General features: G+C 42.0%; 1 protein-coding gene across 5 annotated transcripts in view; it reads right to left on the bottom strand.

The window, feature by feature from the left end:
* sema5ba (sema domain, seven thrombospondin repeats (type 1 and type 1-like), transmembrane domain (TM) and short cytoplasmic domain, (semaphorin) 5Ba) overlaps positions 1-24,803 on the bottom strand; it is a 226,256-nt gene that overhangs the window by 28,217 nt on the left and 173,236 nt on the right. For all 5 annotated transcript variants that reach the window (XM_042495042.1, XM_042495045.1, XM_042495043.1 and 2 more), the window contains 4 exons: positions 19,477-19,612; positions 16,844-17,051; positions 15,680-15,887; positions 277-394 (listed from right to left, as the gene is read on the bottom strand). In XM_042495042.1, coding sequence (XP_042350976.1) covers positions 277-394; positions 15,680-15,887; positions 16,844-17,051; positions 19,477-19,612 — 670 coding nt within the window. The remainder of the gene's footprint in view (positions 1-276; positions 395-15,679; positions 15,888-16,843; positions 17,052-19,476; positions 19,613-24,803) is intronic.

Below are 24,803 nucleotides of genomic sequence, written 5' to 3'. Positions count from 1 at the left end.
TTTACTGCAATTCACTTCACTTCAGCCAAATTCAATCCAGTTGATCTCGGTCTAATTTAATCCATCTCACTTCAGTCCAATTCACCTTCCTCCCGTAACTGCTCCTATATTCTGTCTTGTACAACACACACTGAGAAGTCGTGAGTCACGGATGACGCTGACCGGAATGACATGTGAACGATGACTTCAACATGGCGCCTCAGTCTTACAGGTCCCAGGGGAGCAGATGTGACGCCGCCCTTCTTACAGTAAATGCAGCAGTGACGTTACTCTTACCGGACAGACGGTGATGTTCTGCTTCCACTGACTCATGTTGGAGCTGTCCTCCAGCGTGGTGCATCTGCGCTGCCTGAAGTCCCAGCCACAGTAGGGGTCCCTCGCCTCCAAGCACAGCCTGCAGGGGACAAGAGAGAGGAAGACTGTCGTCAGCAAAGTGAGCCGTTTTAACGGTGAAATGAAGACAGCGCACATTAATAAACTTTAACAGCAAATGTACCAAAGCTAGACAATTTTTTTTTTCGGTGTTCTCTGGACGGATGTAAATCAGCCTAATACAGCAAAAATAAAAACAAATAAACCTCATTAACAAATATGTTTAAGAAACAACTTTCAGCCCCTCACACACAACACATCTCCAGCTCTTACACCACAGTTATGCATGAAGCCTGGAGAACAAATCAACTCTATCGACCTTTCACAGGTTCTAGACACCAAATTCACAATATTTCTCTAGAAAAGGGGAAAAAGATTTTATTGCAATAAATAATGTAGACTGTGAATAGAATAACCTGATGGTAAATAAATTATATTTCAAAACTGAAGTACAACAAATGAGCAGGGGTGGGAATCTCTGGCCACCTCACGATTCAATTCGATTAGGATTCAGGGGGCTATGATGTGATGATAAAACGATTATCGATGCATCTTTTTTGTGATCAACTGTTTTCAATTATTTTTTATGCATATATGCATATTTTTTCTCACTGTGTGACTACTAAAACTGTATTTGTAATGATCTATAATTAAAATAAACACTAAACAGATTCATTTACTTCCATTATCATTTATTAATAAATTAATGGGAGTGATGTGTCAAGTCGAGCTTTGTTATCGTTTGCTCGATGGTTCTCTGGTTGGCAGCAACAGCTGGCTGTTTTTCCTCCTCTTTTTTCAGTGATGATGTTTTATGTTCGTTGAAGCTCACAGTGAACTGAGAAAAGGCAAAAGACACTTAAGATGTTGGTTAATACTTTTGCCCCCAAAGCACGTTCACCCAATCTGGTGAAATTCTGAATGCTGATGAGGAACACATTTTTGGTGTTTGTGGCACCCCGTATGGCCGTTACCCACACCTACTGCCATCTTCTGAAATTTTGATGAGACAAAAAGTGAGTTGAGGCTAATTTTGTGTAAGCCCAACATTTTGCAAAAAAACAAATAAATAAGGATAGCAGTTTTGGTTTTGAACTAATCCTTCTTTCTCTCTCTTTTTTTTAATGGAAATGTGTCTCAGTCCCACAAGGCTGTTTTCCAAATTTGGTGTTGACAGAGTGAAAATCCAAAGTCGTAACGTCATCCATCATGGCAGCCTATTATCATCCAGGAGTCTGTGCTTGTAAAGCAGACTGAGCTGGATGTGTGTGCCAAATTTCAAGTCAATTGGACTTCAGGTATGAAGAGCCTGGACTTTCCAAAATCACATTTTTGGGTGTTAATTACAATGCCACCACGTGGCCAATGAGAGTCATATTTCTTGGGAAGCATTTGCACATCGTTTCCAATTATTTGGCCAATTTTCATGTTTCTAGCTTATTCAAGTTCTTTGGAATTTGACTCACAGCAGCATCAGACAACAAATAAACATAACAAACCAGCATAAATTCAACAGACTTTCACCCCTTTGGGACCCAAATAAAAAAAGCAGTGAAATGGGATACAAGAATGTTAAGAAATAACAAATTAAGTAGTTGATAAATAAAGACAAAGTCTGGGGTTAAAAAAACCAGGCCACCACTGAGACTAAGCCACATCCAAAGACAACGGCTCAGACGTGTTGTACTGCACTAACCGTTACAAATAACTCTGAAACGTGACAAAAGCAGACTTCTCTGTGCATCGTTTCTCCCTCAGCTCTCACACAAACAACACAGTACACGGTACATCACCCAAACAGTGATTAAATATTTGTAAGCTTCTCCAGTAAAACAGAGGCTTAATGACGGCTAATTAAATCTAAAGCTGTTAATGACGAGGCTAAGCCGCCAGAGCTGATCTGGATGCCTCAGGAACGCAGCATAAAGGCATCAAGTGAATAACTCCCTCTCTCTCTCTTTCTCTCAAAGACTCCCCTTCACTTTCTGCCTCCCTTCCTCTCCCCCTTTTGTCTCTTTCTTCAACTATCCTCCCTCGCTCTCATCCTCCCGCTCTCCTGCTCCTGCTCTCTTGCTCCGCTCCTTCATCGCAGCATTGTCGGTTCCCTTCCTCCTCGCTCTCTCCATTCAGCCGAAAGCTTCTTGTTGTTGTTTTGTTTTTTTTTCTTTCCTGGCACAGACTTTGGTGGTTTATTTGAAGAGCCCTGTAGTGTTTTAGCCTGGAGGTTGAGGAATCTCCAAGTGTTGATACAGCTCTCTGTGCCAGGTCTGGGGCTCCGTGGTGAACCCGGGGTCGGCTTAGATCCAATAAAGACATTTCTGCTTAGCCAGCACATCAGAGGTGACCCCGCAGACAGAGAGCGACGGAGCGCAGGAGAGAAAAGGAGAGAGAGGGAGGCCATGTTCTCAGCCGTTAGAGGTAGACTTCCTTCGCTCACCGCTAACCTTCTTGTGTGTCATTTTAATTAAGCGACACGCGCCGGATGCAATCTCCAATACAGACGACACAATAATCATAATGAGGTCAGCCGCGAATTCACAGTTCAGTGACTCTAATAGTTCATTTGAGAGGGCGGAGGGAGGAGTGTGTTGCCATTTTGGCTCAAGGTCGACGTTATTGTGTCTGTGACGGCTCTGATGTGTGGGTTTGCACCGTCATCATGGCTGAAGAATTCTCATTTGGCTTTCTGATTACTGACACACTCACCTCCGACACACACACCATCACAGCGATCAGCTAAGTGGAACAATTAATGTGTGTGTATTTCAAGGATGGAATAAATGATGTCGTATGAAAGGGAGAGGTGGGAGAAATTTGAGGCCTCATTAGCTCCGGCTAAAGTGTGCCGAGAGGCAGATTGGGAGGCTCCTGACCTCAGGGAAAGACAAAGTTAGCGCTGGACTCACCCTGTTAGCAGTAATTTAAAGAAAAATGCTGATCAAAATAATGAAAAAAAGACGACTAAGACTGAGCTGTTCGTGGTGGAAGCTCTTAAGACCAGAGAAAATGTATCAGCTGGAAAGAAATGCTGAGAAATTGATTGCAGTGCAGGTGAGGACGAGGGTTAATGCTGCGGGGTAAGATATTCATACAGCTGCAGGCGCACAAGAACACACAGACTCCTAAAACACAAGACTTCCCATAAATAGCTACACCTATTTTGGATTCAGCACTTTGTCCCAAATCAGCGCTATACTGCATTATATGGCCAAAGTTTGCTTTAGATGGACACTATTGTTCCATACGGAAACAAAATAGCTGCAAAAAACAAATTGCAGATGATGGTAAGACAGCTAAAGGAAGGTTTTAGAAAACATTCATCTGAGTGTTGTAGTCAAAACCCCCTAAACTGAGACGGTGTGAAGACCAAGACCAAGAGTGAATCAGAACCAAGACAAGACGGAGACTTTGAGGGTTAAGACTCAGTATGTTTACATGATGTTCAGAAAAGTGAAATTATTGTGTTAGTCTGACTAAAAATACATGTAAACATGATAGTCCAACTGAGATCGTACTGAGCTGAATTACTTGAAGTCGGACTAACACACTGGGGGTCGATTTACTTTTTCATGTATACACCTCAATCAGGTGCGTAGACATTCTGAGCATGCTCCATAGTCTCCACGCCAGAGTTTGATCTGGATTTCACACAGCATAAATTCGTAGAAGAAAAACAGAAAAAAAAAAGAAGAAAAGACGAAGGTACCAAGTAAAGCGTACATGCGAAATGCGAGTTGTCCATGTTATCACCGTCTGACATGCAACATGTTTTCGCTTGCTAACTTGTTTGGTATTAAACATAACAGGTAAACAGGAAGAAGGTCCAACAGCAACCAGCTGAAAGGGGGCATATCTCCACCCACCGTGGAGGAGTTGTGCATACTTGTCTGGCTGACTTCCAGTTTAGCACTCTGCTAGCTTGAATGCAATCAAATAATTTAAACTTGCGATTGGATTAAATCTTAGTGAAATGAGTCATTTTGCAAGGGTTTTGATGCTTACAAAAATGTATCCACTGATATACAGATGTCTCCTTCCCAATGTAAGTCAGTGGGAAAAGTCTTTCTCGGCCCCATGGCATCATGTGACATTCTCCGAAAATCGCAGTACTGCTGTTTGGCCATGACAAAATCTGGCTTCAATGGCTGGCTCACTTCCCGGGGGCCAGCTGGGACAAAGATGGACCAGTAAACTGAGAGCTTTGTCTTCTGGCTCAGCCGACTCTTCACCACAATTGTCCAGTACTTCTTCCTTCCTGTTGATGCCGTGTCAAATGCCTGTCCATCTCATGCTCCATTTTTCCCAAACTTGACAACAAGATCCCAAGTTACTTGAACTCCCTCACTTGGGGCAGTAACTCACTCCCAACACAGAGAGAGCAATCCACTGTTTCATGTTTTGTTAAATGAAACAAATAGAAAAAGTACAAAAATCTTTGGCAAAATATTTTACTGTCTTTGTGAAGTCTTATCGACAGCGGCAACCCATGGCGCAGTTTGATTGTCTTATTGCATCATTTTCCACTCGTGCAAAACAGTACGTGGATTCCTTTTATACTAACAGCGAAAACAGTATACAGTGACATATATAGCAGCATACATACTGCGTTCTTCTAGTACATTATGTCTAATTGGGACAAAGCACAGGTTTGCAGTCTCAGTATTTTTTCCAATTATTTCTTTCACCAGAGGCCATTTAATAAACGAGGATTTACTGCTGGAAAGAGAGAAAAGAGGGCGTTCCAGGACGTTTAGCTCCGACTCTGACCTTTCTGCGGCTGCATAAAACACCAGCCAAGCGCTCTCAGTGCCTTCCTGTCCTGACGGATCACCGGTTTTTAAAAAACAGGACCGCTGTAAAAGTCAATTAGAGGCGGTGTGGGCGGAGAGAGGTCCGTGCGTTGGGAATAAAAAAGCTAATTTCTGTAACAGGGCAGTGCAGACGGATGTCAGCCTGGACAGGAGGTTGAGTCTGCAGATACACAGGAATGTGAGGCATCTGAGAGAGACTGTGTGCATAATCGGTTCCTCTCCGTCTGTCTACAGTGCGAGGGCGTGTCTTTGTACTGTGGGTGTGCCACCATGTGTGAGTGCATCACTTTAACGAATCTGTAGGGGAACTAGTGGATATTTAATTCAGTGGCGTACATGCCCGGTGGCACACTATATCAAAACAGAGAAGCCATGGAATACGGCCTGTTAAATTTTAAACAGACCAAGCGGCAAACCCACCAGCCTATATAACAATATGTCTGGTAGAGTGGCATCGGGAGATAAATCTGTCCGATTCTCTCTGTGGGGGTGTAATTGGCATTTTAAATCGTTTGTGAACGCTGTAAAAACCAGTGTCTCCTTTTATTACAAGCCCTTTAACAACTAGACATAAAAACAATAGTTCACCTCGCTTTTAATGGCAGGCCGTCAGTGTATAATTGCAAATATGATCACCAGAACTGATAAATTATGGATTGAAATCAGCCATTATTAGCCGTATCGCTGACACTCTGGGAATACATTAGCAAAGGCTGTCTGGAGGGTCTGACTCCGTTAAACATATGTCTGCATACGCCGGCCTCTCTCCGTCTCTCCACACAAGTGATGGCATTTCTTTTTTTTTTTTTCTTTTTTTTGCAGCCACTCTCAGGAGACCACCGCTGACAGGCTCTCAGTCCTCATCCGCTCTCCCGGGGAGAGAGCCCGTCCCTGGGGCTTTTTCTCCCACTGTGCTGGGCTGAGCCGGCCATTTAGGAAGACTGCTCATGATGAATCGGAAACACAGAGAGCTCCTGCTAGCACTCAGCGCTAATACATCCAATTAGGCCCAGTTGGAGCCAGCCCGAAGACTGATGGTGCCGGGTCCAAAAAAATCAGGAAAACAAAAGCGAGATGGCTGTCTGCCAAAAAATGCCTGCTGTCCTCCATGTACAATTTTAGCCCCTGGTGAATAAAAAGGAGCTGCATCATCACGGAGAAACAATGGGGATGCAGAGACAGGCTACACGACAGAGAGAGAGAGAAGAGAAGAATATACAAATATATTCAAAAGCAAGAAAGATGGCTGAAGGACGGTATTTGGAAGAGAAACAGGGAAAGATACAAGTAACTTTCAATACAGACACTAGGCGGGTTTCCATTAACCCTCAAATTCTGCAAATTTAATCTGCAAATATAAAACAGACCACAAGGGAAACATCAATGTCGAAAAAAAACCCCTCCCATTTATTGCAAAAAAATGTATGCTTGCATGAGGTGGCAATGTGAAAAAGCTATATTTTGGTAAACTGCAATGGGAACACTTTTTCCACTTTTCTGGGTCACATGATGCTATGGCTATGTGCTCATCAGTAAGAACTGGCTCCCTCATGATGCAGCAGGAGCTACAAGAGCTGTTATTGCATCACATAAGTCTTCAAAAGTTGAGTAGATCATCTGGAAGTTTTGAATCCACAATTCCTCTGTGAAATCGTGGACTATCAGCTCCCAGAAATCCCTCATACGTGGATCTTCCCATGTATAAGGGGCTTATCTTATTGCTCGCATGACACGCCTACGACGCCTTGACTGGAAATAATGACGGCTAGTGCGGTGGCTGCAATAGAAATAAACCTGTTTTTGAACATCCATCGCCATGGTTACTGGATGTTATCACCGGAGAGATTGCAGAATATCACTCTGTGTAAACGCATCTCACAATTGTGTTTTATCAACATTTCAAAAACATTGTTTAAGTTTCACACAAATCTGTAATGGAATTATTTTCAGGTAATTGTCTTCTAACTTTTTATTATTTTCTTGCCAACATTTTTGGCCATTTCTCGTTAAGTTGCTCATTGAATGAAAGCGACAATCACTGTTGGCTAAGAATTTAAATATTTGACCTGGATGTTTCAAATACTGCTTTTTGCTTGCAGAAAAGATAATTGAATTTGATAAGAGAATCATCATCCTTTGAGCTTAGTCAATTTTGGTATTTTGCTGGATCCTAAGTGTCCAAAGTGGCCATCACAGATTGTTTTTCTTAATTATGTTTCATTTTACAACCTCTCCCCTGAAAAGGAGCAGACAAAGGGAGCAGCAGTACGATTTTGTCAGCATCAGGGGATTTGAAAAGTGTCGAGCCGGAGGTTAAGACAAAGGGCAGGTCCAAATCAAGGCTGAAAGAAAGAGGGCGAGAAAGCAATATAGACAGAGAGAGAGAGAGAGAGAGAATGAGACGGAGAACAAAATGATTACACTGAGCTGCAGCCAGAACAAAGCCTGTAATAAAAGTAACAGCATTCTGGAGCAGTAATAAATACATCCTCTGTGTGAACACCATCTCTCTCTTTCTCTCTCAGTCCTTGGCTGCTGAAGTGTTCCTCTGATTGGTCATACAGGCTTAGCAGCAGTGAGCTCCAGAGGCCTGCTGACAGGCTGGCAGCTTCGGCCGACTGTAAATTGGGTTTGCTGGGGACAGGCCTGTAAGCTCCCCTCACACACAGACAGACAGGGAAGCCCACATCGCTGTATAGGGCCCCTATAGGGACAGACGCTAAGGTATAACCAAAGCTGCATTCAACATGTCATGCACACTGGCTTTAACAAGCAGCCACACACACACAGACTGTAGCAGAGATGCTAATGGTCAGCGGTTTTCCTCGATGACCACTTAGTGGTTTCCTGATGTTGTTTTAAACTCCTGCTGCAGGCAGGATAAGCTGCCTCGGCCTCACGACTGCTGCCAGGTCACTGTTAATCACACACACTCAGCAAATTGAACCAAAGCCCCTCAGGCGGGAATCTAACTATCACCAGCAGGACAATTGTACCTCTTGTAATAAAACGTAATGTTTATGTAAGCAGATGTGAGAGCGGCGGTTTGGCTGCAGGAAACGAGCTGCAGCCACAGAAAGCCAGATTTGTTCCGATTCATCCTCCCCGACATTATCCTCCTCATTTATTCAGTGTTTCCGACTTTGCCTCCTTCTTGTAGTTATTTCTGTTTCTGTATTTTTCTTATCTTTTTCTTTCTCTACTGCAAAAAGTTAAAAAAAAACTAAAAACTTCCAACATTCAACTGAACCGTCATGTAAAACTCTTCCCTCTCTGACGCCTTCAGTTTTGACAAAAAGAAAAGCACCGCGCTTACTTTCAAAGTTGGCTTTTTGCAGGTGTATGTCGCTGTTTGGAGTGAGACCGGTAGTTTCATCAACTGTTCTTCCTTCGGTGAAAAAAAACCCTGATGAATGCAACATTGCAGCTAAGCTAGCATGCCACTGCAGCCAAAATAAATCACTTCACTAACAGAGCGAGATAGATAGAGAGATAGAGGCTGGGTGGAGGACAGAGCGGTGCTGTTAGCCACAGGTGCCAAATGGCTAGGTCAAATATAATTACCACAAATAGAGGACACACGCACACACACGGGACGACTCACAAGCTGCAGCGTTTGTCTGCGAGCTATCACTAAAAGGCTACAAATCAGCAGCTGCTGAAAAGGTTTCGCTGTGTGGGGAAAAAAAGCGCTTCAGTTAAAGATGGTGATGTAAATGTTATTCTGCTCTCAGGGCTGCAAGACTCGCCAGAGTCGCCAATACGGATCAATAACAAAGGGAACCTGAACATTAAAGCACTTAAACTTAATTGAGTTTTCAGACTGAAACAACAGCACAGGCGTTCAAACCAACATGTGTTTCTGCTGCCGTGAGCTTAACTCTTAAAGAGCCAGCGTTTTAACTCCATGTTTAAACAATTAGAAACAGACACACTGACACTCATGAAGCATTTCTGCATCACAGCCTCCGTGCAGCACAGTCCATACATTATACCATTACCAGGAGGATACTTTATAACACAGCAGATCAGTTATGTACGTGTAATGTTTAATCCTGCAATGATGACATGACCTGCGAAAGAGAAACAAGACTTTAGTGTGCGTATTAGCTACAGGTCCAACGTCTTACTACTTTAAAGGACTGGTGTGTTAAATTTAGGGGGATTTACTATCAAGTGGTGACGGCAGACTGTAATCAGCTGAAACTTTTTTTCCGGGATGTAACTCCTTCAGTGTTCATTGTTGAGGAGGTTTTTGCCGTGAGCCGCATTATCAACTCTTCTTTTCGAACTCTTCCTCTTCAAAGCAAACGGACAGGATGATTAAATCCAGAAAAAAACATTCAATAAAGCAGTTAATGTTGAAAAAAAAAATCTGTGTTTTTCCACAGCTGCTCATCCCGAAAAAACTACGGTGGCTGCCACAAAAACATGAATGTCCCTGTGTAGATCCGGTGTCTGGTCCGGGCTACTGTAGAAAAACTGCGGTGCAACTTGTCGATCTCCATAGATGAGGACTTGCTCACTATGTAGATATAAACAGCTCATTGTGAGGCAACGAAAACACAACAATTTTTATTTTTTAAGGTGATTAAACTAGATATGCACAATAATATTGGTATGTCATCAGCATAAGCACATATTGGCTTTAAAAAGAAATATCGGAGTTGGTCAACGGTCTGATTTCTGCAATATCTAATATCTACACTTATTGGGATACTGTTATGATTTTAGCATGAAATGATTAAAAATAATGTAGTAAAAGACAAGTAATAATGATGTCTGTTTTTCAACAAAGAAATTAAGAAAAAATGGAAGCTTTTCCATTTTAAAACAATCTTTGCGGCCAGTGGAGGGAAGATTATTGAGTTTATAATGTGCACCTGAATGCACCATAAACACACTGTTCCTGTGTGAGGATCAAACTCCGACACAGACGGACAGCACAGGACAAAAGCAGCACGACTGTTAATGACAAAATACCGATAATCGACCACATTTGGTACTTGGCGGTGGTTAGTTTTAAACGTTCATTGTGGGTGTTAATATTTTCCTTATTCATCGTGTTTCCGTCAGTCGATTGCAATGTGTTGATTAGCAAGTTCATATTGTGATGACGATAAAATTTTATCGTTCAGCACTACTGTTAATAAATCGTGTCTCATCCGGGCTGTTGGCGTGCTGTAATTCTTCCCCTTTTATGTAAATGTGTGTGTGTGATGGTGAAAAGCAGCATGTGTGTCTGCAGACGAGCTGCTGTCAGCTATAAAACCATCTGGGTATATTCAGCTGTTATCAGTGCGTGAATGGACCTATGGCTGTGTGTGAATGGGACGACCACACACACCGCAGAGAAGATGAGGAAAAGCTCATTCAGTCAGCAGTACAATGACGGGGAGTGTGTTCAGACAAAGAGTGGGACAGCAGATGGGTCTTTTTCCACACAAGCTGAACAGAGAGAACCGAGGAGACGGACAGGGAAAGTAAAGAAAGGAAGAAAAAGTATTCAGCGGAAAACCAGAGCTTGGTGATAATCCTCTGAGGATCTCAAGAGGTTTTTTGTTATTATTTTGGCAAAAAACGAATGCATTTAGAGAGGCATTTCCAAGAATTTCTGTTAAATTTCCAATAAATTGTTAATCTTGGCGTGCAATATTTATGTATGCAAACACGGTGGCGGTGATCCTCCAGTTTCCCGTGTTTGCAAGCCCTTGAATCAACAAGTCTTTAATCTGGAGCTGCTGCAGACGTAGCGATACCAGGCACACTGGGAGCAGGTTTAGGAGCTGTGCAAGTGGTGAGCCCGATCAGTTTCTGGAGAGGATTTAAGAAGCTGTTCTCGGAAAGGTCCTGACAGGCATTTAGAGGAAAAACTGTTGGCTGTGGGCGAGCTGCCTCAACAGATTCCAGTTGGTCAATAATTCACAAATATTGCCTCCTGCTATGTTCCTGCAAACCAGCAGCTTTGGATTTCATGTATAGGTATGAACGAATGCTTTCCAGCTCCAATACACACTCAGGTATTGTCTGGGAGTGGATATCATTAAGATTTTAACGGTACTACTACTCTTCTCAATACTGCTTATTTTGGGGGTATTTTAACGGTGCTCTTATCGGTTCTTTTGGGATTTTGTGAGAGGAAAAAAATGTAATGAAAAAATTCAATTTGCTTTATTTTCTATGTATGTAAGTGCAGTATATAAAGTAGCATTCTGCAATAGCCTAGTTTTGAACAAACCACTGTTAAAGACAATGACGTACCTGAGGTGAATGGGGTAACATGAGCCAGGCAGTCGAAAACAGTGTATTCCTCTGCCTGTATGTGATGTCTAGTCGTTTTGAAAAGTTGCCTGTGTTTCAGCGTTTACGTACAAAATAGTCGTTGCACTTGTTGCAACAAGCGATGTCGGCATTAACTCTGAAGTATCACCAGACTTTGAAGCATGTGTCAAAAGGGCTCTTGTGTGATTATGAGACACTGTGTGTGTGTGTGTGTGTGTGTGGGTGTGTGTGTGTGTGTGTGTGTGTGTGTGTGTGTGTGTGTGTGTGTGTGTGAGGAAGACAGAGTGGCAGAGCTGACCTCGCCCCTCGCACATGCAGCAGGCTGCCAAGCTTCGACACACAGAGCTCTTCATCTGGATTGAGGAGCGAAAATGCATCACAAACAAATATTTTTATCTTTGAGTTGGTGAGATAAAAACTGTAAAAGATTACGTTTATTTAACCTGCATAAACAAGAAAAATATTTTCTTTATTTCTTCAATACCAACAGCAGGACCGTTAATGTCAGAGCTTATCAATACTCTGGTCTTTAATAATTCAGCACCAGTTCCCATTAAAAAAACAGGTTTCAGTACCCGTCCCTGATTCTGTGCACTGGTATCAGATATTAGTGAGACTTAAATCCAGTTTTGCTCTGAGAGCCCAAAAGACAACTTGAATTCTGCGACAGGGTAGTGCAGTAAAAGCTGCAGAAGTTTTTCTTGTCAAGTTCTTCTTTTTTAAACTTTTCCCTCGCCATAGTACCCATTGTTTACAGAGCTCTAAAGGAAAAAAAAAACGGCTGATTTCACACTGGCAGAGCTGGTTAAATACAAAGATCGACAAAAAGTTAGAATACAAGGCTCGGCAGAGCTGCAGTCTACCCCCTTCATCGAAAAGAAAAAGTCTCTTTCTGTGTCAATATCTATCAACTAAAGTAACTGTTCCTTGGCTAATTGCTCCTTCTGCTTTGAGAGCGTGTCTGTGTGTGTGTTTGCCTGTAAGTAGCACACACAACAGAAAAACAAGCGCCCTCCTTAGAAAAGCTTCTCCAATGTGATGATTTTCTGCTTTTCTCTGTTACAATGTCAGCCAATTTCCTCCTCTCACATTTTCCTTGTCTGCCTTTCTTCTCCTGCCGTGAACCGACTCAACTGTCACCTCAGATCTGGCCAACGCCGCCCGCTCGCCCTGCAATAACCCCGCCATTTCCCCTCACCTGACCTCCTCTGCCCACACACGTTCTCACTTACCCATAAGCCCAGTAACATATCTGTATACTGGGACGTTTCCAATCCTTCTCCACCAGATTGTCAGTTGTACTTTTGCCTGAGCGTTCCTGACATTTTCTCTGCCTGCCTGAGTTTTGCCTGATATGACCCCCTCGCTGCCTTTTGGACACCTGCTTGAATACCAGATCTACAGTGTCGATCAAAGCAGCAACGTCTGAGGATGAAAAATTACGAGCCAACAACTGCAGTTCATCAAATGAGCACTTGAGGCTGGCTCCAAAACAGAGTAAATCCCCACAGACCCCCCCCGCTTTTGTCTCTATAGTTAATTTCAGCATCCATGAGAACTGTATGGGGGGGCTGAACTTAACCACTGACATTTTATCAAGGCCCAAAACCATGCATATTTAAGATTAATTATAGTCACTTCTGGTTCAAAAGAAAAAAAAAAAAAAAGGTGACGGCTAAACCCAAGGCTTCAAAATGGCAGACCACAAACCAATGGGTAATGTCACAGTACCCACGGACTTTATTCATACAGTCTGCGGTGATACTCCACCTGAGCCCGACGAAACCAGACAGGTCACACAGCGTTCATTCAGATATTTACGGATGATGTTCAGATCAAGTTCAGCCTCAAAATGATGCGCCTACTGTCTCCGTTTGGCTACATGACAACACGCGAATGCAACACATTCTGTAAATGTTTGGTAGCTAACAACAGACTCCAAATAAACCACCATGGTTGAATTATGTGAATGGTTCAGTTAAAAGTGGTTATGGTTGAAGAAGAGTTTGTTAAGATGATCACTGACGTAAACAAAGATCGTGTTTGACAACAGCCGGCCCAGGCACACTACTCGTCTGTACAGGAGACTGTTTGTACTGACGTGTTTTAAATAGAAAGTTTTAGAGAAAAAACATACTTTGGGAAGTACTGAGCAAACGACTGGATAAATGAGTCTCGGATTATGCTGCACGAGCTGTGTGAGAGTTTGTTAATGAATGCTTCAATATTGTTTTGCTGCTGTTAAATGTGGACCCTCATGACTTCAGTTCATGAGGAACATTCACCTTCTTGGATTCTCAGTTCACCTTGGTGAAAAAAACTGTTTTTTTCATGAATTTAAGGTAGCACACAAAGAGTAATTGAAATACGAATGGTCATTTTGCAGGTGAAGAATTCCTTTAATCTCCCGACTTGTCGTCACCCATCTGCCCTTTCCCATTTGCCTCAGTCCCCACAGACGAGCTCAGGTGTCGCGATGACGCACGGGTTGACATCTGTCATATTCTGCAGCTCTGTTTGCTTCGGCTGCAAGGCTTTTGAAAGATTGTACGAGCGAGCGAGCCACAGAGGTGAGCGGGGTATCACAGTCTGGATTAAAGACGAACCGTCCTACATCAACCACCCTAACCCCCCCTCCTGGTGCCCTTGAAGCCCACTCTTTTTATCATTTCACCCCACGGTGTCTTAAATAGGACTCTGGCTGCTTGCTTGGCTTATTCTCTGTGTCTTTATTTCTCTTGGCTTGTTTTCTCTCTCTTCCTGTTCCTCTCTGTCTCTCTCATCTTACATATCTCACCCACATCTTATTAAATGCAATAGTTTCCCTCGCTGGTGTGTGTGTGTGTGTGTGTGTGTGTGTGTGTGTGTGTGTGTGTGTGTGTGTCTGCTCCCATGTGTCTAGGAGTTTGGATTTAGTAGAAATAGCGAGCTGACTCATCAGGCAGCGCGCATATAAGAAGTCGTCCAAGCACCAACCCACACACAAATCACACTGAGTAGACTGCCCTCCACACACACACACACACACACACACACACACACACAGTGAAAATAGCACCAAGCCATTTGTATGCTAAAATGAAGTTGACTTTGAAGGACTGAGGTAGCCGGCTGAGGATCCTGATTGAGAGCACTGATGAGATACAGAAGGTTGGACAAACAGCCAGTGAGCTTTCCTCCCGTCGCTCACCCTCGAGACGCAGACTTTCACATGAATAACGCTGAAGCTGGAGAAGGCAGAGCACTCCCTCCCTCTCTCTGTTGCTATATCTCACTCACACACACACACACACACACACACAAACATGCCTTCAGAGAAACTTCTCTGGCAGCGTACAAAGTAGCTTCACACACACTTTTTGTTTGTCCTCTGATTCAGACACAAACAAAAGCCAGAACTGTGCTCTTTCTGTATTATGCACAACTTTCATTACTAGAAAAAAAAAAAAAAACAGCCGCCAGCACAACAAATTAATTTCCTCTAGTGAGCAGATACCGCCCCAGTCATTTGTCTGGTTCCATACAGACTTTAATGATTATAGGCGAGGTCTTCCAGACATTAATCCTAGTTGAAGACAGATAATTACCTTCAATAGCGGACCAACCAGGTTAAAATGAATCCACTGCCAAAACGCATAAAACGAACAATAAAATGTACACTGTGTATACTGCACGACTGCTTCCAGAAAGTGAAGACTAAGTGTTCCTCGCCGGGCTCATCATTTTGTTCTTGTAGTCTCACAACAATCAGAGCAGATGGCACAGAGGTGACGAGAGAAAAGACTAAAGAGGAACGATGTGCAACAAGGGATGTGGTAATCACAGTCAACCACAGTTTGAGAGTCGAGAAAGTCGTAGTTTGTTGTAAAACTGTAGAAGTACAGAAAGTACGATTTGTTTATTTTCCAGTTGAGGTTTAAAATTAAAACAGCGTCCAGCGGGACGTTCAGTGTGAAAGTGGCATTCATGTTAAATAGTAAACAAGGAAACTGAGCTAACACTGGACAGGAAGTTAGATATTGAACAAAAGCCAGAGACTGTGTTTTATTACGTTGCTGTGAGCTGTAAATAAACCATTTCTCAGCACAACAGTGAAGATTATAGGCTTGTTTGAGCTGAGACATTTTTTCCACTTTAAATTTTATGAAGCTAAGTTTGGGTTGCAATAGCGCAAATGGTAAAATTTTCTACCAGATGGTGACATTTTTACTCACATCTCTGTTTTGTAGGTGGAGCACCTCTCCAGCGGGATCTTCAGGACTCGGTTGTTGAGCCCCACGAAGAGCGACCTGTCGCTGTGCAGGATCTGCAGGCTCAGGATTGGTTCTCGCACCCCCGATGGAAGAAGCTCCATCTCCTCCAAGTAACAGCCCTGTAGGTTCTTATTGGGCGTCGCCAGTGCCTTTAAGATGGTGCCATATTCTGATTGGACAAGAAGATGAAATATCAGAAAACTGTAAACAGGCAAATTAAAATGCACTTTTATTTAACAAAACATGGCTTTTTTTGGGAAATACCTAGCCATTTTTTTTGGCAGGGTTTCTGGGTGATTTTATGTTTCTCACTCATGTGGGACTCTACTGCCTTGATTCCCTCGGTGCCGAGTTTGAAAAATGTTTTATAGAATATACTGAGCAGCATATGCATTGCCTTGTACCGGGATTTAAACAATGCTGCAAACTCTCACTGAATTTGCAATTCCCTGTCGTCCAAAGGACAATGAAAACTAACTAGCAGACAGTGGATCCTACGCTCTATGCAACCCAGGCGGACACAAAATACGAGTGCTGTTGGTTCTGTTGTCCTGATCTGCGTGACTTTAATGTGAGAGGTATTCTCTAAATCATAAAAAAAGATGAAAGAAAAAGGCGGCAGGAGCATTTTTATTGTCACTCTAACCACTGATGCTGCACATGGAAGGGAATGCTTCAAAATAACCAGGACCGAAAAAAACTGTTGTAAAAAGATCTTGGTCCAGGCACGTAGGATAGTTTGAAAAGCATAAAAGGGACAGAAACATGAAAGATACAACAGCGTGTATTGACCTTCACCTTCTTCAGAGTGTAGTGATACACTGTGTCACTGGATCTTTTATACCAGTTTTCTGGTTATAAATTCCTCTTTTTTATTAAAAAAAGATGTTACCAATTATATTGATGATATATTTTATGATACAACCTCAAAAAAAAGAAGAAATTAACAAATGCCCTCTTCCCATGTCTTAGCATTTTCAAGACTTTTCAAAAAAAAAATCAAAACATTAAATACCAATTAAGGCAACGTTATTAGAATAACGGACTGAATGCCTTTTAGGACTTTTTAAGGATCTGCAGGAGCCCTTAAGTAATATTTTGTTTTATTTCTCCGCCATCACTTACCTGTGCTGATGTACATAACATGGTAGAGGGTGTCCATGCCCTGAACAATGTCCACGACCAGGTTGGAGAAGCGAACGTCATCCTGCATGACCAGCGGATCCACAGACTCCGGCTGGACCACGTCGTTCATCAGGTAGAGCCGCTGGGCGTCCTGCAGGCTGCGCTCAGTCAGACCATCGTTGGGACCCTCGTCGTCTATGGTGCCACACTGAAGCGGAGAGGAAAAGATGTAAAAATGTGACATGGATGCAATAAAAAACAGAAAGGAAGGCAGAAAGAGGCAAAAACCAAACAATGGAGAAGCACACGCTCATTTACATTTACAAAATCAATTACATGTCTGCTTTGATTGTTTCAATCCTTAATTCTATTCTCAGTGCACTGAAACTTTTTTCAGGCGAGCAAAACTACACTGTGATTGCAATGTGACCACAGCAACAATCCAGCACTTTAATGAGACAGTGCAGAAGAATAAATATGAAATGACAGCCTTCTGAAGGCTTTGTTTGGGCTGCAGCTTAGCTCCGCCGTGCAGCTTCTGCTCATTCTTGAAATGAGAGATTGATTTGTTGGTAGATTCCATGTTTTGGATGATGCTAGGAGCAGTAGATGGTTTCAGAAGTATAGCAATGATTTTTCAATAATAAAGGGTATCTGATATTTGCATTATTAGACATTTATATTGTTATTTTTTTGGTTTTATTTTCTTTATGAAACAATGAGCAGTCTCTTCAGGATGAATTCAGTCTATAAGATGAGTAAATGCTGTGTTGTAGTCACCGAATGGTTTTACATACTAGATCGGTTCAGTTTTTCTAATTAAAAAAAATGTAATTTAGGGAGTTTACATTGGAGTGATGCAGCCTGGGAACAAGAACTGTCTGTTTGGAAAACAAAGTCATTTCCACTGTCATTACATGGAAACTGATTTGTTGGGATGAGTCCTGATTTGAATTTGACTTGGGTTTGAAATATCTTTTTGCAGAAACCTGCTGTGATCAGTGAAATTGGCAAGCATTCTTTCAGTTAGATGCTTTTTTTGTGATCACAAGATTACAAATTCCCAGAGGGACTGGACTGCGGACACGTTCCTCATCCAAATGGAAAGTCTGAGGATTGAGGCTGTTGTTTCATGTTGTAAAGATATGAAAGCCCTCTGAGACAAATGTGTGATTTTGGGCTGCATGAAAAAATGGACTCATTGTTGCCTCTCTGTCTCTTAATATACAAGCGACATCTTTGCAAAATAGGATGTTTTTTGTCACAGTTAGTCAGCTGAAGTGTGTAAAGATAATTGTGGATTGAATTACAGGGTGTCTACAAGTACAAGTACCAAGCACTTAAATTTAAAGCTTCCAAAGCCTTTAATACCACCAAATTTAAGACTGATTTTCATCCAAAGCATCTTTTTTCTTTTTCAAACATTACATTTAAGTATAAAGGTAAGTAGTAATGAGGAAAGTTTATCTACATTTTGCTAACAAGTAAGTGAAAGTAAAAGGTAAAAAGAAGTTTTAGCATCATTGGTAGGTTTAAATATTTGTTACATCAGAAATGTGGACTTTCACACAGAGGAGCATGTTTTATTTTGACAAAAAATAAATTTAAAAAATGATAAATTAAATTGAATAAAATGTTTGGAGGTATTATTACCTCACAAATTTGAATTTCAGACTATTTAGTGACTTTTAAAACTTAATATTTGTAAAAAAAAATTCCTGCACTGCTGTTTGTACTTCCAGATATCTGCCTTATTTTACAGTTTCATGATCGCTTTCACTGCAGAAAAAAAAAAAATTCCTCTTTTGGCTGCTTCACAGTTTAAGCCATTAAATATCCAAAACAACATGGGACTTTCATTGCGAAGAACAAAAGGAAACCAAACATCCACTGATTTACAGCTGCTCAACTCAAGATACGTAAGATACGTAGCATTTGTGTTATTTATTCTAAAGATGAAACTTTACATTCGATTTGTTATATTAGCATTTAAATTCATCACTTTGATGTTCAAAACTAAGAGACGGAAAGACATGAGGATTTTTGTTTTTCAGTCCAGCGCTTTGATATATGATCTATGTAAGTCAAGCATTTTAAGTCTTACATTAATGTCGGCTGTTCAAAGCCCGTCAAGCATCTCAAGCGTGTTTTTTTCATTTGAGCATGTCAGTACGCAATAAATATTTCTTTTGAAAAAAAAAAGAATTGTGTGAGAGAATAGTGATCTCAATTCTTAGGAAGACAAATGGTGACTCACATTTTAGCAAGACTCGTGCATCCCTAAAATGCAGTAAGAGAATATCTGTATTTGATCAGCACAGCTTAGTTTGACATTTTTGATATGAGTTTGGTCTGCCTTTGACCGAAAAACAGAGAGAAAGCGAGAGACAGAGGTGGGCCTCTCTCAATAAGCTTCTATACTCTTTGGGAAACAAAAATTAAGACATACAATCTGTACTTCGAACAAAAGCTTGGAAGCCAGCAAAAATTTTACGGATAAAACAGCAGAAAGATTTGACACTGACAATATGGAGGTACGTTTGCCACAGTTAACTTACAAGAAATACCCAGGTTGTTGTGATAGAAAGCTGGCTGAAAATCAACAAAGTGTCACTTTAAGCAGTCAAACTCACCTGGAAGTTGTGGATGGGGTTGGTTGTGGGGAGCCAGGTGGAGCGAGGGTTCTCCTGGGAGCGAAAGGGCCCGTTGAAGGCCTGAGTGATGGCGCTCAGGTTGAAGGCACACACTGCAGATGCTGCAATACTGTTGCTTTATAGTGAGATGGATAGGGAGGACGAGACAGCACGGGGAAGATAGCGGGGAGCAGAGGGGGGAGGAAGTGACAGGAAGGGATGGAGAGAGATATTATTTCAACAATAATATTCATAACAGTTTACATGTTGGCAGTAAATGTGAAACCACATCAGAAATCAGCAGCGCCCAGCTGTGTAATAAAGCCTTTCTGTAATGTGTTTCCATCCTCTTAATGGAAGTCCTATCGTTTATACCTGCACTAAACAGGCGCTACGTGGCTGGCTCGCTCGCTGCAGGCTAAGCTACGCTATCAGCGCTGCACAGTGAATGGGGACAGTATTAAGCTGTGGATATGGGAGGCAGTTGCACGGATTATGTGCAAACACACACACACAGCTGCCTCACAGGTGTCACAAACGAGAGTAAACCCCGGCTAAACTGGCAGTGTGAGTAAAGTTATTATCGTGACGCTTTTCGGCCCTAATGTGCTGCAAGGTAATGAGTTTCTTAACTGCCTGCTTCTGCTGACTGTTTCCCCTCTTTCCTCTTAGCACCGAGACTTTTTTACTAGGCGGGGAACAGCCTGCTGCCTTGGCGTGGCTTGTGGGATGCTGATAAAACATCAGTTAGGAGATAGTGAGTGATAACAAAATAGTGAGTGAGCAAGAAAGAAACCGCATGAGCCACAAAAAGAGAGAGACTCAGACAGCGAGGCAGAGGAAGACAGAGTGTTGTAAGGACCTCGTGGTGCTTTGTGAGCCGTTTCGGTACCTTAGGTGAAGTATAAATCAGTGAAGGCTGCTCTTTGCTGAAAAAGCTGCGTCCCAGGGTTTAGTTAATGGTTCTGGTGAGGCCTAAATGTGCAGTTATTAACCCTTAGGCTGCATTTGCGCAGTTTTTATTGCCTTTATTTTAATTGGCTTCTCTGAACTATGCATGCCATATTGCACATTAATTTACAAGTATATGCGATTTGGAAATGCCAGGGCTGTACCAGGGCTTATGCTAGGGATGGGCATTTTAACCCTTTGAAAACTGAGCAAACTGGCTTGATTTCTTTCAAAAACATGGGAGGCGACAAAAGCAATGAAAGAAGAAATGACCCAAAAATGAGCAAGAAATTCAAAAAAATAAATAAAATAGAAAATAATAAATGAATTAAAAATTACAATAAAATTACCTGAAAATTGGAAAAAATAAATAAATACATAAAAAAAAAAGAAAAATGACCTGGGAAAAGAAAATCCATTAAAAAATACATACACTTAAAAATTAGCTAAAAATATAGTTTTCTTTTGCCCTAGCTTTTTTAAAATAATATTCTTTAACTAATAAACTTGTGCAGTTTTGGGAACATTTATTACAGGTCTCTACTTATTATAGGTCTCCACTCTATTTGTCCTTCAGTAATATCCTCATTTCTACCAATAAGATGTTTCTGAGTCCGCTTGACACACCTGTGATTGCTTTTGTTGTTTTTTTGAGTGCTGCTTTTTTAGAGATCCAGTTCAGGACCGCGTGAAAGCTAATGTGTTCTGTCATTACCGCAGGGCGGCAAAATGCTGTGCAGCTCCAAATGAGCGCTGGCTAAACAACTGGGGAGACCAAACAGGTGGCTCACTGACTGACTCACAGGCTGCAGAGGAGAACAGCCTCCAGACCTCACTAAAAAGGACTTTTTTTTCTTGTTTTTAGCCAAGAGTGACAGGAAGGCAGAGACAAAGAGTGTGGAGCAGAGTGAGCGCCGTGGCGAACCGGGAGTAACCAAACTCTGAGTGGAGGAAACCACAGGCAAATGAGCTGCAATAAGAGAGCAGCAGCCACAGCAGTTTTCACACTCACACAGACATGAGGCTTTGTGGCTTTGTGGTTGTCCTGTAGCTACAGCTTTGCATTGAAGCCAAACTCCACCACAGAAAGCCGCTGCCCAGATTACGTGAGATCTCTGCTTTGACAAGTTTGCACATAATGCTGAGAACAGAGCGAAATGGAGCACCGAGAGGAATCCAGCCTGTCGCACTAATGGATGCAACCCATATGTTTTGTGTCTGCTTAAAAGCCGGGAAAGTGATTGAAAAGCAGTTTGACATCTGTTATGCTGTTTGCCGCCGCTGCTCTGCCGCTCTCCGAGGCCCCTGCACCGTGATGATCACTTTCATTATGAGTGAAGCTCCTTCTTCAAGTGATTTATCTGATCACAACAGCCTGATTCTGTCACTGGTTGTCTTCTGAAATGCTTCTTGATTTCCTGTCGTGTTTTACAGAGCTCATCACCGTTCAAACCCTTTTATCAACCTCTCATCCCCAGGTTGTTACCCGGCGTCTCCGCCTCCAGGTACAGCATTAAAATGCTGCTTACTCATGAACGCATCAGTCAGGAGAAAAGTGCACTCAGAGTGCAGATCTCTGCCAGGTGGCCGAGCGGCTGCCCGGGCTGATCGCCGCCACTCTTGACAATTCTTGTAATTCCAGCAGACGCAGTACAGAGCGGCCCACAGGCTGATAAAAATATGCGCCTTGTCTATTTTTGACAGCTCGCTGCACAGAGCAGATCAAGCTCTCAGGCTAACAGGCACTGTATGTGAAATATAGATAGAATATAATCATGGGGATGAATGTACCTTTAATTAGTAAAACAGCCACAAATATTTGATCCATGTTGTTTATAACTGGAGTTTTAACTACATTAACTTAACAAAGAAGGAATTAACAACAATATATATAAGTAAAACAGACAAAAAAAGCAACCAATTATTAGGTCTATACCGGACTCAGAATTTTGCTGTTAAATATGAATACTTAATGATTCATTTTGTTTTCCATACAAAGTTTTTAAGTCTGAACAGGCTCTTCAGGACGATCAGTGTGACAGCAGCATTCATGTAATAAAGGTGTGGTGTGGACTCTCTCTCTCTGTGCTGTTGCCTACACCTCCATGTATCAAAGACTGGCTTGATAGTTAAGAGCACTCACTCCATAGCAAAATCTGGGGACCCAAACGTCCCCTGAAGTACACTTTACAGAAAAAAACAACTGCTCGCAATCTCAGTCGACTGTGGGTCTCGTCTCTGATTTTCAAGGGGCAGCCCTATCTATTGTCTTCCCGAACTTAAATGAATCATAACAAGTATAAAATCAATCTGTAGATGCTCTACTTCAAATGAGACAAAATTTCTTAATGGATCTCAGTTTTTGAGCCACAACGAAGGCCAAAATGTGGCCTACAACAGACATTTAGGCTTGTTGTTGTTAACCGAGACGACTTAAGGCTGCCACCAGCCAGTTAAGCTATCAATGACAGTATAAAAAATTCAATAAAAATATAATTTTTCCAACAATTGTGATCCACTAGCACAATGCGAGGCTCTAGAGCATACAATCGCAAATATACACCCAAAATATGAGGCGGACTGGTCCAGTAGTTTACAGTAGTTTAGCTGTGGACAGACAGTTAAATGACCAATCGCTTGATCTCTGCCAGGCATCTGCTTAATAATAAAATCCTACAACATGTCTTTCAGGACAAAGCAGTTTTGCTGAGTATTCTTGCACAGTGGTATTTAGTTGTATTTATAGAATAAGGTGGTGATAACAAAACCTCAACAATGAATGTAGTACTGTCTGTGTATCCAAAGCCTGATACATTTTATCCCTCTGTGTCATAAGGATAAATTGTTTTCAAAAAGCTATTAAAAACACATCAGTGAGCCACACTGTAGCGCTGCATGACATCTTCCTTCATTACCATGAGAACTTATGCTTTTAGTTTATTTTTTAATGCTACACAGATCCTACACAGACCGTCCTGCTGTGAGAAATACTCAACAGAGCTCCAAATGTGACCAACCCACAGCTGAGAATAGTCTCCCAGAAATTCACTGTTTGCTCACATTCGAGTAATGTTTAAAAAGTGCCGTACCCAGCTGTTTCAGGAAATTAAAAAAGAAACTTTGACCTGTTTTTTTAGAAGATTTGTGTATTCAGAAGGAACCTGTGGGCTCGGGTTTGAGAGCTACAGACAGGGAAGAGAAGGAAGTACTAAGACACAGAAGGACTAAAACGTTGTTGGGTCTTTTCTCAAAATGTTTTGACAATACGAAACATATAGAATTATGCCAGACTTATCCTAAAGGAAATGAATACTTGTTTCACCTGCCAGCCGCCCTGGTACCTCAACAAGTTGCTGCAGATGACAGAAAAAGTTCCCACACAAGTCATTGGATGTGTGAGTAACTTCAGCCCCCCAAAAAGACCTGTTGGAAAGGTAATTAAATCCTCAGTCAGTCTGGCTGTTTGGCCCTCTGTGAGCCACAATCGGTGCAGATCAGAACACCAGTGGGTCTGTCTGGTAAACACAAGTGGCTGATAAGCATCACACTCTACAGCCTTATCTCTGTAGGCTGGATGCTGGTGCACCTTTTAAACAAGGTCCCTGGTTGTTTCTGTTCAGGATCGTCCTTTTCTTTATTCTGTTTTCTTCTCTTTGGTCGTTGTAACGACACAATCCTTCATGTTATGTCTTATGGTTCGGTGGTTTTCCGTGCCACTTTCCTCATGCATTCTTACATTTATCTGTATTTATTTAGTTTTGATTTATCTTTTTTCAGTTATTTTTAGAAAAATAGGACTTATACGATTGTTTTTTAACATCTCGTAGAAAGCACTTTGTTTTTAAGGGGGACACTAGAGGTGCAATCATCAGATTTTAGACTATACTGCCTTTTTAAAATACCTAAGGTCAGACTGGTGGAAAGAAAACATCCAAAATACGTATTTCTGCCTCTACATAGTATATAGGCAGCGGGCAAACTCTGGTGGATGAAGTGCCAGATAAACTAAGAGGGACCAAGACATTCAGGAATCCAATCAAGCCCTGAGCAAGCCTAAGAAACGGCTTTGTGTTGCTCTGAAAATAGGTTGGAGGTGCGTAAAGCATCACAAAAATACAGCTAGAGCGAGAAATATTTCCATTGAGCAACATGTCACTTTCTGTTTGCTGACACCAGGAGCAGGCTAGGACATGTTCATTGGGAAACACTTTTTTAAGATATTTGTTTGGGGCGTTTTTGCCTTTGATTGATAGGACAGCAAAAGTGTGAAAGGGGGAGCAACGGGCAGAGGCTGGAATTGAACCTGCGGCTGCTGTGGCGAGGACACAGCCTCTATACATGGGACGCCCGCTCTATCCACTGAGCCACCAGGCACC

Source organism: Plectropomus leopardus, chromosome 10, assembly GCF_008729295.1.
Source record: "Plectropomus leopardus isolate mb chromosome 10, YSFRI_Pleo_2.0, whole genome shotgun sequence".
Lineage (NCBI taxonomy): Eukaryota > Metazoa > Chordata > Actinopteri > Perciformes > Serranidae > Plectropomus > Plectropomus leopardus.
The sequence above is the reverse complement of the archived record's forward strand: the minus strand, read 5'-3'. Positions and strand labels throughout refer to the sequence as shown.